At 36.1% G+C, this 14,151-nt stretch overlaps 1 protein-coding gene across 4 annotated transcripts in view; it reads left to right on the forward strand.

Annotated features, from left to right (window-relative positions):
- Positions 1 to 14,151, forward strand: part of LOC307095780 (charged multivesicular body protein 1B2) — an 88,187-nt gene that overhangs the window by 57,076 nt on the left and 16,960 nt on the right. For 3 of the 4 annotated variants that reach the window (XR_013813230.1, XR_013813231.1, XM_079765306.1), the window contains exons 6-8: positions 335 to 378; positions 3,694 to 3,766; positions 4,184 to 4,240. Coding sequence is in view for 2 of the 4 variants with exons in the window: in XM_079765306.1 (XP_079621432.1) it covers positions 335 to 378; positions 3,694 to 3,766; positions 4,184 to 4,228 (162 nt within the window). In the remaining 2 variants the exon portion in view is untranslated. Of the gene's footprint in view, positions 1 to 334; positions 379 to 3,693; positions 3,767 to 4,183; positions 12,284 to 14,151 lie in introns of those variants that run through there. The other variant, XM_079765305.1, reaches the window with a different exon arrangement.

Raw genomic sequence — 14,151 nt, forward strand, 5'->3', positions numbered from 1 at the left:
TGGTAGTTCAGTTTGTTCATTAAATTCCACATATGAGTGAAATCATATGGAACTTGTCATTCTCTGACTGGCTTATTTCACTTAGCATAATCTTCTCCAGTGCCATCCATGCTGATATTTTTAACATAACCTTATAGTTTAAGGCTTTATTATTTAACATTATTCTGAAATAAATATTTTTGAAATCAGCTCCCTCTGGTGGTAAAAAATATTTTTAAAAAGTTTTTATTTTAAAAATTGCAGACCAGTTTCCCCTTTTTAAACAAAATCAAAAACAGAAACCACCCAAAAAGCAATTGTCATTAAAATACAAATTCTCATATTCTTATTCTAGAGCCAAGTGGATATGCTGCTTCAAGAAATGGCAGATGAAGCTGGGTAAGAAATTATTCAGGGGATTTAGTTAATCTTGATTTAATATCTGGCAGTCCTAAAATTTGTAGTGTGGATAAAAATATTTGTCATTGCCACCGATGGTCAGAGTTAGGGTTTTGACTCTAGAAGTTAGTGTTGGAAGGGCCTTTGAAATATCCATCTCTTTGCTATGCTCATAAGAATGTGATTTTGTTCAGATCATTCTAGTATTTTCTTAAAAATCTCTGGCAGTACATTCATTTATTCTGTAATAAGAAATGGAGGAAGGTAATTGAGAGAGGCAGGAGTGTTCAAACATTTTCTCAATACCTTCTTATTTATCAGATATAGCAAATATTTGGATTCTTTTTACAAAAAGTGTCTTTCAAAAACAATTCTATGTTAAGCCCAGTTTGAGTCCTGCAAATTGAGCGAGATGTGCAAAATGTCCAAGGGTTTTAAAAGATGGCAGCACCTGAGGATATTTTTTCCCATTGAGTTTTAGAGAGAGTGGAAGGGAGGGGGAGAGACAGAGAGAGAGAAACATCCTGTGAGAGAGACACATTGATTGGTTGCCTCCTGTATACACCCAGACTGGGGCCAGGGATTGAGTCTGCTATGGAGGTACATTGCCTTGACTAAAATCGAACCTGCGACCCTTCAGTCTGTGGGCCAGCACTCTAACCACTGAGCCAGACCTGCTAGGGTGATCATATATATATTTTTAAATAAGTAATTGACACCCTGTGTTGTACTGTTATTAGAAATAGGGTATTTATTAATGGACTACCATATTTTCTGGCATATAAGACAACTTTTTAACCCAGGAAAATCTTCTATACGCCCAGTCGTCTTATACGCCGGAAAATACGGTATTTATTTCAGGCCCTTTTTTGTTTGAGGGGAATGACTTGCCCATGATAATGTCTGTGCTATAGAAGTCATGTTATATCAGTATTCTCTAGTATATAACAATCAAACCTCAGTTCTCAAACATCTTCCATCTCGAACAGTTTGGTTCTTGACCAAGTTGTTGATGAAAAAAATGTCTGTTTGTCATACAAAATTTTAAAAGTTCAGTTCTCCACCTGACAACCCTTTCATGCAGATACCTGTATGATCAGTCATGTGTCTCTCGGGCAACAAAGGAGAGAATGTGCAAGTATGAGTCAGTTTACTGCTAAACCTTGCATTGTTAAGATCTCAGGAAATTGTGCTGTGAATATTTTTTTTTGCTTTTGTTACTGCTTATTATTATTAAATGTATACAGTAAGTCATCATGGGTCCTAAGAAGGTTAGTGATAGCAGCAAAGTGAAAAGGAAAGTTGTGAAAACAATGTTAGAGCTTAAAAAAGAAAAAACTGTAATGTCATAGTATGATAGAGTGTCTGATCTGGCTACCAAGTATGGCATTGGGAAATCAATAATTAGCACAATTTTAAAACATAAAGCAGCCATCAAGAGTGCTGATGTTGTTAAGGGTGTGGAAGTACGAAAAAAGGATCACAGGCAATTAAGAAAGGTTAAAACGGGGAATCATTTGGGGGGTCTGGAACAGATGAATTCAACTTACATTATTTCTAATGGGCAAAAAATGATTCGGTTTTTGAACAAATCACTTCTCAAACAGACTTCTGGAAAAAATGAAGTTCAAGAACCAAGGTTCCACTATATTTAGTTCAAGAGACGATTGTAGGTAAAGAATTTTCTTTTTTCAAAAATAAAGATGAAAACTAGGTGATACTGAAGTTTTATAATTTATCCTCAAAGGTAGAGTAATAAATTAAAATAGGGTTTATATACTCTATCCTTTTCTCTATATACTCTATCCTTTTCTCCTGGAAAGGGAAGAATTGAAGACACCTAGAAAATAGAGTTGATGAATATTATTTTAATGTGTAAGCTAATACCTGATTAGAATGAACAGATAAGTTTATCAGCTCTTTAAATAACTAATATGTCAATAGTGAATTAAAACCCAGGTTAATAAATCAGATTTGCCATATTTGACAATAGGACTGGCAAGTAAGTTGTACACTGTTTTGCTTTGTTTCCTGATGTAGGTCATTTTTGTTAAGTAGTTAAGAGACCAAAGCATTGTGTATCAGAAGACTCCATCTTAGTAACATGAAGCTAAGGACTTATTTCTGTTCTTACCAAAAACTAAATAAGAAGATTGGGCTTGAAAGTACAGCAAAGGTCTTATAAAATGAATATTGCCACATTACAGCCTTTCTGACCCTCAATGGAAATCAAGTTTATTAGATAACTTTTTGAGAAGATTTAGAACAGGATTTCTCAACCTTGACACTATTGACATTTTGGGTTACATAATCCTTGGGGCTGTCCAATAAATTGTAGTATGTTCAGCAACATCTCTGATCTCTACCCAAAAGATAACATCCCTACCCCATTGTGACAGTAAAAAATGCATCCAGGCATTGTCTGATATTTCTGGGGACAGGGGTGTGGGGGGAAGGTTGGGGGCCAAAATCAAGAGAAATGAGTTATGTCAATAATGGATGGCGACTGGAACAGTAGAAATAGATAGAATCACTGATGTAGAAATACTGATGCCCATCCTTAAAGATATTTAAGTATCCGAATTCTGTTTGAGTTTGTGATTCCCTCGACAAAATTTTAGTATAGCATATCTTTACCTTTTAAGTAACAATCTGTCTATAGACTCTCCTAATGACTTTTAAAGTTACTGTGTTCTCTGTAGTGTTTTCAAACTGATGTTGGCATACACTGGTATAGATACAAGCAGAAAGGCTAGCTTATATCTTAGAGGAGTAGGTAAAATATAGATTAACATCACAGGCCTTGGAGGCAGAAAATTCTGAGTTCAAATCCTATTTATCACTAGGGTGGATCTTGGGCAAGTGAGCTTAATTTTTTTAAACTTCAATTGTGTGAGATGGATGCAAGTAATGATTCCTGCTAAGGGTAGCTCAGGAGCTAGAATACTGAACTTGAAGTTAACTCAAATGTTAGATATGGATCCTGAGGCTACATTTATCTAATCTGTTTTATCTTTTTTTGGCATATTAAATTACCTTTATAATAGGAGTCATATAGTAACCTCAGTAAATTGAATACATTGTATGATTTTTATTTTTGTCTTTTGTTCAGATGACCAATAATTTTCCTTCCTTTTATTAGCTTTTCTATTTACATTTATAAAATGTAACCAGTTTTATCTTATTTAAATTAAGGTAAAATGCTAGGTAGAATATTCAAATTTGCAATAATCCTGTTTCATTACGTTTATAATTATATAAGGAGTAAAATGCCTATATTAACATCTATTTATGCTAATTATTTTAAAATTGTAGCCTTGATCTCAATATGGAACTACCACAGGGTCAGACAGGATCTGTTGGCACCAGTGTTGCTTCCATGGAACAGGTAGAAGTTGTATTTTGTCTTGATTAGTATGAACTTGATGTGTGAATTAAATAGACATTGTATATATATTTATACATAAGTAATGTATATATATCTTTTTTATAGAGTGCTTTCTACTATAATATGACATCATCATAAATTAGCAAACTGTGTTTAGTTAACCTTTACTCCTCAATGATGAACATTTTCTCTTTGCATGCACATTTTATTTAAAGATTGAATTGCTTCCCTTCATAGCTTCTGCTTTATTTAGTTCTCAATTTATTCTGAAATGTTTTTAAAAGTATATTCTTAATGTTAGTTTTTGTGTGAATTTTTAGACAATATTTTAATCTTATTTAAAATATGAGCTATTTAAAATATTAGTGATTTATATTTGTTGCAGCCTTCTAACTTTTAAATTTTAACTTTCTTCAGGATGAACTATCACAGAGACTTGCTCGTCTACGTGATCAAGTGTAATTTAAAGAACTGGTGCTTTTGTTTACTTCACCTACTTCTGAAAAACTTCATGTGTATATATAGATAAGTTGTACTCTAGTTACATTAAGAGCACCATATGTTACAGAATGCTTAAATGCTATTTATAATGCTTTCTTTTGCCATGTTGTACTTTCTAATACTTTAAGAAATTCCAGAGAGTTTCCACCTTGGCATATTTTATAGTTTTGTATATTATATTGTAAAATGTGAGGGACATTTTTTTAGATGACTTTGACCAAGCTAGCATTAATTTGTTGTATATGAAACATTCTCCTCAAAAATTGCATAAATAATCTGGCAACAAAGTACTACAGAAGAAAGTATAGAATAAATATTTTGGTTTCTTTTAATTCAAAGTTGTTTTAAATCTCTGCATTCACATGTGATGCATAAAAATAAAAGCAGGGGGACCAAGTTTACTTAACATGCTTACATAGCCAAAAATACCATATTTAGTGTCATATGATGGGCAATGCTATTTTTTTTAAATGCATTTTTTATTTTTAGAGAGAGAGGAAAGGAGAGGGAGAGAAGAGAAACATCGATGTGAGAGTGGAACATCCATCGGTAGCCTCCTGCTTGCGCCCTGACCGGGAATCGGATCAGCAACCTTTTGGTGCATGGCAAGATGCCCAACCAAGCCACACCAGACAGGGAGACAAAGCTATTTTTTTCTTTTATGTTTTGTGTTTATTTTTGCTGTTCAAGCACAAATGCAGTTGACTTTTATTCTGTGTTAATCAGCTTTTAAATTTAGATTATTATTGGATTTTTTAACCAGTAATTTAATGTGACAAGCCATGGTCAGTGTGGGTTTTGGGTTCAAAGGCTTGGAGAAAGAGCTGATGCGCAAATTAAAACACAAGACAAGAAATAAAAATTTTGAAATTATGGGGGGAAGCCAGGGAAAACTTAACTGTAGTAGTCAAGTTCCACTGAGTCTCCCTTCCTGTCTGCTTTTATTTACTAGAATACACAATTGCCTTTTAGGAATGCAAACAGACATATCAAAGGTGATTGTTTAGTAAATAGTAAGGTTATCAGGTTAGGGGGGAGTTTGCTTTGGGCCATTGAGTCAGCAGTAGGTAATAAAATACAAATTCACCCTGTGAATATCAAAGGAGCCCAGGTCAGCCTTCTGAAGGACTTCTCACATTTATATTAATTACTGTTGATCTTGGTTTCCAGCAATTTAATTACTATTATCCTGAATTTCTGAAATTAAAAAAAAAATCATGGATAATTTTCCAATATAACTAGAAAAAATATACACCATTAAATTAAAGAAATTAAAGTTTGCTCAGTTTTTAAATTTTTTCTTTGCTAAATCACTATTGTTAAGACTCAGAGAAATTTAACCTTTCATACTTTCAAATGAAATTGACACACATTTTAAATGATTCTCCTTATTTTTACTCTACCCTTGATACACTGTATTTTGAAAGATTAATTTACAAGGCTTTAATATCATTTACATTTTTCATATGATTGTTTATTGCTTTTTGAAAATCTTAGCCTAGATTTTAAAAGCAACCAACAAAAAGTAACAGAGAAAACAAAATTGAATCAATTCAAGTTACAACTACCATAAGCCCTGGTTAAATGTATTTGTCTTTTTAAGAAAAAAAAAACTCTTTAATAACTGGAAGAAATGAAATAGAACTAAATGTTGTAATAAAATGTTTTGCTAGCCATGAGAATAACTTCCAGAGCAATGGAAGTTGGGTGTACAATGTAGGAGCTTGGAACACAGAAAAGTCCTAACGTCAAAAAAAGACTAAACTCTGGAAGGCCAGGATCCTTGGGGGAAAGCATTTGATGGCCAATTGTACAATTTTTCATCTCTCCAGAAATAGTTCTGTTTTACACAACTAAAAGGAACAAATGCTTGCAATTTTCTCCTATAACAGTCTCAAATGTGGAGAAGTAACCAAGTTATATTTTAGCTGGTATACTACTAATCTATGTTAAGTAGGTAAAGTGTTTTTCATTACTTACTGCATGATTGATTCATGAATGAATTTTTATATTTCATTAAGTTTTGTTGAAGAGCAGACCCATTGTTAAGTCATTCAAAGTGCAATTATGGAGACTTTTTTCCTAAGTATTCACCACTCACATATGTTTCCTATTGTAAATGAGAGTGTATAAATGACAATTATTTTCACTGGGTAATGAAATTAGAAATTACTCTTTTGCTAAGTTTCAGTTAAACCTACTTAACTTTCTTGGTACTTGACTAAATGGTATGACTTCAGTGTGGTAATCTTCCATTTTGTTTATAATTCACTAGAGGCCCGGTGCACGAAATTCATGCACAGGGGAGGAGGGTTCCCTTAGCCCAGCCTGCACCTTCTCCAATCTGGGACCCCTGGGGGATGTCCAACTGCCGGTTTAGGCCCGATGCCAGGGATCGGGCCTAAACCGGCAGTCGGACAACCCTCTCACAATTCTGGGCTATTGGCTCCTAACCGCTCACCTGCTTGCCTGCCTGATTGCCCCTCACTGCCCCCACCCGCCAGCCTGATCACCCCTAACCACCTCTTCCTGCTGGCCTGATCATCCCTCACTGCCCCCTGCTGGCCTGGTCATCCAAAACAGCCCCTCTGCCTGCCTGATCATCCCTAACTGCCTCTGCCTGCTGGCCTGATTGGCTCCAACTGCCTCCCACCCCCACTGGCCTGGTTGCCCCCAACTGCCCCCCCCCCCTGCAGGCCTGGTCGCCCCACGCAGCCTGCTGTTCAGTCATTTGGTCTCCCCCAACTGCCCACCCTGCTGGCCTGGTCACCCCATGAAGCCTGTTATTCAGTTGTTTGGTTGTCCCTTACCACCCCCGGCCAGCCTGGTCACCCCACGCAGCCCACTGCTCAGTCATTTGGTCAGCCCTCACTAACCCTCCCTGCCGGCTTTTTTGCCCCACGCAGCCTGCTCCTCGGTCGTTTGGTAGCCCCTCACTAACACCCCTGCTGGCCTGATCACCCCACACAGCCTGTTCAGTCCTCCACTTGGTTGCGATGGTCACTTAGGCTTTTATATATATAGATGCTTTGTCCTTTTTACTGAAAGTGTAAGTTTGTTCATATTGGAACATCCTGGGTGGCATAGAAGAGATTATTACAGACTAAAATATCTATGAAATAGTTATCTCATTTTCCTTTGGTGGGAATTGTAGCTTTTGTTCTTTTAAATTCAATAAAAAGTGTTAATTGTGAATATGGATTAATTAAGTCTAGAAAAATATATTGTTCTGATCTAAAAATAAATGTTCATAGTTTTGCTTAATAGCCATATCAGATTTAAAAAATATATATATTGTTCTTTGATAGACACCAGGTTTTACTTTTGGATTTATTGATTACCTTATACATATAGCAGAATTTTATTTTTTGCAATTTATTCTTAGACCAGATTGCTGGTCTTGTTAGTATAAATTACATTTCTAGTTTGATAAGTGATTTGATAATTGAAAAGTAACACATTCCAGATTATACTGTCTTGAAAAGTGGATATCATAGCACCTTTCATTTACCTTCAGTGTTAGTTCCTTATCAAATTTCCTCCTGAGCCGAAACCGGTTTGGCTCAGTGGATAGAGCGTTGGCCTGAGGACTCAAGGGTCCCAGGTTCGATTCCGGTCAAGGGCATGTACCTTGGTTGCGGGCACATCCCCAGTAGGGGGTGTGCAAAAGGCAGCTGATCGATGTTTCTCTCTCATCTATGTTTCTAAATTTCTATCCCTCTCTCTTCCTCTCTGTAAAAATCAACAAATTTCCTCCTGATGTTTTCCTAAGTATTTGACTATATCATTTGATAGAATATGTAAAGTCAAATGCTCATAAACATTTTACTGCACTTGCACCCTACAGACAGTATGGATATTATTTTACCATCATTACTCTGAACTCTGTTTCAGATAAATTTCTTATCTCTGCTTCATTTGTCTCTTCTTCTGGAGAATTCTCTAGTTTTTTTCATTTGGGGTTTGTTTCTTTGTCTCCTCATTTTGGCTGTTTGGGTTTGTGACTATGTATTAGGTAGATCCTCTACACCTCTCAATCACTAGTGCAGGATAGTATTAAAGGCTGTTTCTGACTAATTAGATCAGACAAAGACTGAAAGCCTCCAGAGACTGCCTCTGCCTACAGGCTGATAGGATTCCAACTTGAATTGTCCTCCAGGCAATCGTCCTCCTGTGTGTCAAGAGTTTTTTTTAATAGGGTGGGGCAGTTGCTTCTGCCTGGAGGCTAATTGTTCTTTTTAATCTCTTAAGTGACCTCGGGGCAAGGTATTTTCCAATAGGGTGTGTGTTAATTGTCTTCCCCCGAAGCAAGGAAAATGTCTGTGTGGGAAAGATGTTCTCTGCTGTGTGAGGGAATGAATCAGTCCAGGAAACTTGGAGTGTCTGCCCTCTGAGCTCTATTCCCCAAATCCCCAATCCTTGCTTCTGCTCTTACAGCTCCAGTCCACTTCTCCCTCCCTCTGCTGGATCACAAGGTGGTTGGCTCCTCAGGAAATTTTGTGCATTGGCCCTTTAAGAGGGTGCCCGAATTTTCAGCTGTCACTCCCTGACAGCACCCCACTGCTTTTCACAGCCAGATGTTATGTGGGTACCCTCCTCAGTTTTGGTGATCCCTTCTGGGGGGCCCAACTTGGGGATTAGATCCCATAGTTCTCAGTGGCAATCCCCCACCACTGAGATATCTCTCCATGACTTCAGCTGCTGTCTGTGGGTGCCTAGCAGCCCTTTCGCACCTCCGTCCCTCCTACCAGTCTCTATTTGGTCTCCACTTTCAGTCCTTGGGTGTCAGGTTTCTCTCCTGTGAGTTTTCCACTGATTATTTAGGACACTTTTCTGTATTTTAGTTGTAATTCCAATTTGTTCCTGAGAGCATGTCCGTGCAGCATCCACTTACTCTGCCACCATTTTTAATCCTCTGGATCTATAATAATAAAAGCATAATATAATTAGACCGGACAGCCGAACGACCTTCTGGACATCCTCCTGACAACCTTCCGGACTAAGCCAGGGTTGCGAGGGCCGAGGCAGCCACCATGGCTGTGTGGACCGAGCCCCTTGCATGAATTTTGTGCATCGGGCCTCTAGTATTATTATAAAGAGGTCATAAAAAGTGTCCTTGACAAAAATTATATCCTTGATCCTATTCCTAAAATTTTTCACATTCCTGTTAATGCCAGTGGTCTTAATCCAGCATCTAGAAAGGTTAAAGAATCTGGAGAAGCACTGTGTGTAAATTAACAAAGAGTTCAGAGATGAAACATAATTTTGGAAGGCATTATGGGGAGTCAGAGAAGACTTAGCTAAAGGAACTAAGTTCTTCCTTGTCTCAGGACCCTTGCTTTTTATTAACACAAATTGTCCTAATGCAAGGTAGATATACACTTCAAAGGCTAGGGCTTAGTACACAGAATCCATTGTCAGATTATCAGGTTTGGGAGAAACTGCCTTTGGCTGTTCAGGTGTTTGGCCAGCAGGAGGCAATAACATGTAGATTAAGATGCCCTTAGCTGTCTGGCAGCAAGCAATAATCTATGCAAATCTTTTAGGTGTGGGGAAATGCCCTCAGCCATCTCCAGATGATTCAGCCCTGCTGACATGCTGGAATTGGCTTCTGCCATCTCACCCTCTTTGATTTTATAAATTTAACAAGACTGTATGTATTAAGATTTTTAAATTCAATGGAAAAGATAGAGTTCTATCAAGACCCTTTAAATTGTTGTCAGGCATCAAAGGAATCAGTTTGTAGTCAGTTTCTTTTTGCGCCAACAGTTCTTTGAGTCCCAATTTCAATGTCCAACAGTTTCTTATGTGTATATGCCAGCAATGATATGCTAGTTCTGGATTGTGGACAAACGGTGGCAATGCAGGTCCAACCTTCTTTGGTTTGGTCCTGGGCAACCTGCAGTGAAGCCCAGCTGCTGATTGCTAGTATGGCAAGGCGTCTTCACTGTCTTCATCTCTGGGCTGTTTCTCCTCTTGTCTTGGGGGCCACTGCTATTTTGTGGCTGGAGAAATATGGTCAGTTCCTCTCTGGGATCCATTGTTGGGGGAATCCACAGGAGCTTGGAGGAGTTTTCTGGAAATATACAAACATATTTTCGACCAAAGGTTAATAAAGGAATCTTTTCTATAAACTAGACTTGGGGTCCTTTCATTTTTGCCCAAACGATTTTCCTTTGGCTTATTTTGACACCATTTGTGTTTTCATGGGTGTCTTGCCATTAGCATTACAAATGAAAAATAATTTTCAAAGTAAAGAATTTAAAGCAATTAAGGCTTGATGTAATTTACTTACAGGATATTTTTCTTGCAGGGGATTATTCTACTTCCCCCCCCCCCTTTGTCATTTAAATATTATTAGAAGGCCTTTGGAAATCTTAACAGTGCAGTCTTGATAATTTTTAATTTTAATTTTCTGCACAGAAACATGACTGTTTTGGACTCATTGCATGTTAAGCAAGTTTACTATGAGATGAACCATCAGTAAAAAATTAGTTAATGCTTCAGGAACAGTTACCTGCCCAGTACAATTAAGTTTTCTGGAATATTCACTTATATCAATTAGACAATTTAAATCAATCTGAAATAAGGTTAATTTTTATTTATTTTATTTTTAAAAAAATATATTTTATTGATTTTTTACAGAGAGGAAGAGAGAGGGATAGAGAGTTAGAAACATCGATCAGCTGCCTCTTGCACACCCCGTACTGGGGATGTGCCCACAACCAAGGTACATGCCCTTGACCGGAATCGAACCTGGGACCCTTGAGTCCGCAGGCCGACGCTCTATCCACTGAGCCAAACCAGTTTCGGCTAAGGTTAATTTTTAAACTTTACTTGTCCTAGGTTATGGACAGTAAATGACATTAAGTTTCTGCTATTAGTCTTTCAGTAACTTTACATAAGGTTTTTTAAGAAGGCAAAACCACAAATTACTTAATTTTCTTTATGGGGCCCAATATATTGACTTTTAATTATAGTTTTCCAGGCATTTGAAGTAAGTCTCTTTATTTCCTTCCAGAATAATTTCCAGGCCAGCTTTTAGAGTTCCTCTTAAAAGCTTTCATCTTTTTCTTTTACAGCAAGCAAAAGAATGTAACAAACATGGTTGATTTTTGGATGCTTACCAATACTGCCTGGCCATGTAGTCACATTAAACAACTCCCGTTACATTTATGGTGACTACTATTTATTGTCAGATTAGTACTTTAACAACAATCTTTAGTTTACCCTGTAAATATTAGCAGAAGAGATTTCAAAATTTTAAAATTTCTCCTTTTTATTAAGCTTAAAATTATATTTTTAAAGAGTATCCCCTTTGGCTTATTTGCATATACAGAGGGATTATGGGAGGCCTCAGTAATTTTCTTAGACTTTACTAGGATCCAATTGATTATAAAAATATTGGCTTCTCATATAACTTAATTTATATGAGACCTTGATTATATTTTGAAAAGCTAATTTATTAAGTAATTAAAGTAGGGATCTTTATTAAAAAAGCAAAGCAAGTAAATTTAGTAAACTTATACATCTGATTCACAAGGCACAAACGCTGCCCCACCTCCAGGCGGCTAGAGGCTTATTGTCTTTTAAATTTCCATTGCTGAAAAATTTGGCTGTATTTAAGAAATATATTGTTATTTTATTTTGCCCTTCTTATAGGTCAAAACCTTCATAATTTTTAAAATATATGTATATAAGTAAAATATAGTTATTAATTTTTATTTGATAAAGTTTTCCATGTGTTTTCAAGTATATTAAATCAGTTTAGTTTCAAAAAATTTTTCTTTTAAGAAGAGAAAAAATTCTTTGAAAACATTTCAGGGCCCGTGAAATGCTCTAAAAGTTATTATCGGTTATAGCCTTGAAATGTAACTTGGAAAGACCATCAAATATATATATGATTTATAGATTATATACTTTTTATAATTATCTTAAAGGATATCAATTAAATTTAAACTAGTTTTTGTTTTAAAAAAATTCAGTTGGGATCATAGAATTAATCCTCTTTTTCAATTAGACCAATAAGTAATATATTTTGAATTCCTAATTATTTCAGAGAAAATACAAAAACTATTTTCTTAAAAATAAATTTTTATATTTTAGGTATTTAGTTACCACAACTATATAATTTTTCTCAATTTAATTTGAACCTTAAACTTTTAAAGCTGGCAAGTCAAATATTCAGCATTTCTCAGATTAGTAACACCTTTATATTTTAAAGAATAAATTTTAAAAATACAAGACATAATCAATCAATAGCTTTAATTCTGTCCTCTAGATTTTTCATAAGGCAAATTTATTTAAAAATTTTATGGTTTAATTAATTTAGCAAACTACCAAAGTTTTAAGCTGCCAAATGAGTTTGCAGGAAGTCTGTAGCTATTTAAATGCAAAATCGTCACATTCCTTCCTTAGAGATTGCCATGGGAAGTCAGCCTTCTTAATTAACAAATGGTATAGCCAGCCTTCACCTGGGCTACTTATATTTTTATAATTAACATATTATTTATCTATGTTTCAACAATTTTTTGAGATTCAAATCCAATTATAATTATTTTAAGGCATTTTCTTTGGCAAATTTTTGTAACAGAGACAACTTACTGATTTTCTTGGTGGCTTTAAGGTTAACTTTTGAATGCGGTCCATTATTATTTAAATAAACTACCTTTCATTATGGAAATACCAGTCTTGTTGCTAGAACCAGTTTGTATCATTTCCTGGGTCAAATCCGCCATCTTTCTGAGGAAAAAACCGTCTTTGGGGTTTTATTCTGTAGCATTTGTAAAGAGAGTCAAGTTTAGCTCAAAACTCTAAAATCCGAAATTGGACAGTTGTGCACATTTGTTTTTAGCTAGCTTCTCTCTCTACACATGCACAGAAATCCCAGACATATTTCTAAATTTTGTAAAACTTTTCATGATGAGGAGACTTTTTAAAATAACATACTCGGGGAGTGTGTGTCCATACAGGATCACCACGTGTCTCCCTTCCCCCATATCCTGCTTGTTTTGGGGGGGGGGGAATTCAACAACTGATTCGGCCATGTTTCTTTTCCCAATTAAAGGCATGCTTAATAGAAAAAGACAGATTTTTAAATTTTTTCCTATTTCTCTTTCCAAAGTAATGACTAGCCCTTAGAGTAATTTTCGCCATCATTTGCTTATCCCAACGTGTTCTTTGGTAATTTTTAAACAAAGTATTAGAGAATCTCTTTGCAAGAGAGCTGATAGCTCCACCCTTTCCAGCCGCCTTTGAATCTCTCTGCACCAGAGGCAGATTCGGCAGTGGGGCTTTATTTCTTATTACAGATTTGTGATTCCAAATACGAATTAGGATTTTAATTTGAACAAGAAACCACATTAAAGATGAATTTTGCCTTTTAGCCGAATTCTTCCCCATTATAATCTGACTTAAAACAAAAGACTTTTCTTGCCCACTCTGGTTTCGTGACTTCCAGAGCTTGGTACAAGGTTTACACATAGTTCAATCTTACCACCATACCAGTGTTGTTTTATCCGCTCAGGCAAATTCTTCTTCTCCAAATGTCCATATTTTGGATGCCAATTAATGGCAGGGTTCTTAATACAGCATATAGAAGATTTCAGAAATCTGGAGAAGCGCTGTGTGTAAATTAACAAAGAGTCCAGAGATGAAACATAATTTTGGAAGGCATTATGGGGGTCAGAGAAGACTTATTTAAAGGAATTAAGTTCTTCCTTGTCTCAGGACCCCTTGCTTTTTATTAACACAAATTGTCCTAATGCAAGGTAGATATACACTTCAAAGGCCAAGGTTTAGTACATAGAATTCATTGTCAGATTATCAGGTTTGGGATAAACTGCCTTCAGCTGTTCAGGTGTTTGGCCAGCAGGAGGCAGTAA

Source organism: Cnephaeus nilssonii, assembly GCF_951640355.1.
Source record: "Cnephaeus nilssonii genome assembly, chromosome: X".
NCBI classification, from domain to species: domain Eukaryota; kingdom Metazoa; phylum Chordata; class Mammalia; order Chiroptera; family Vespertilionidae; genus Cnephaeus; species Cnephaeus nilssonii.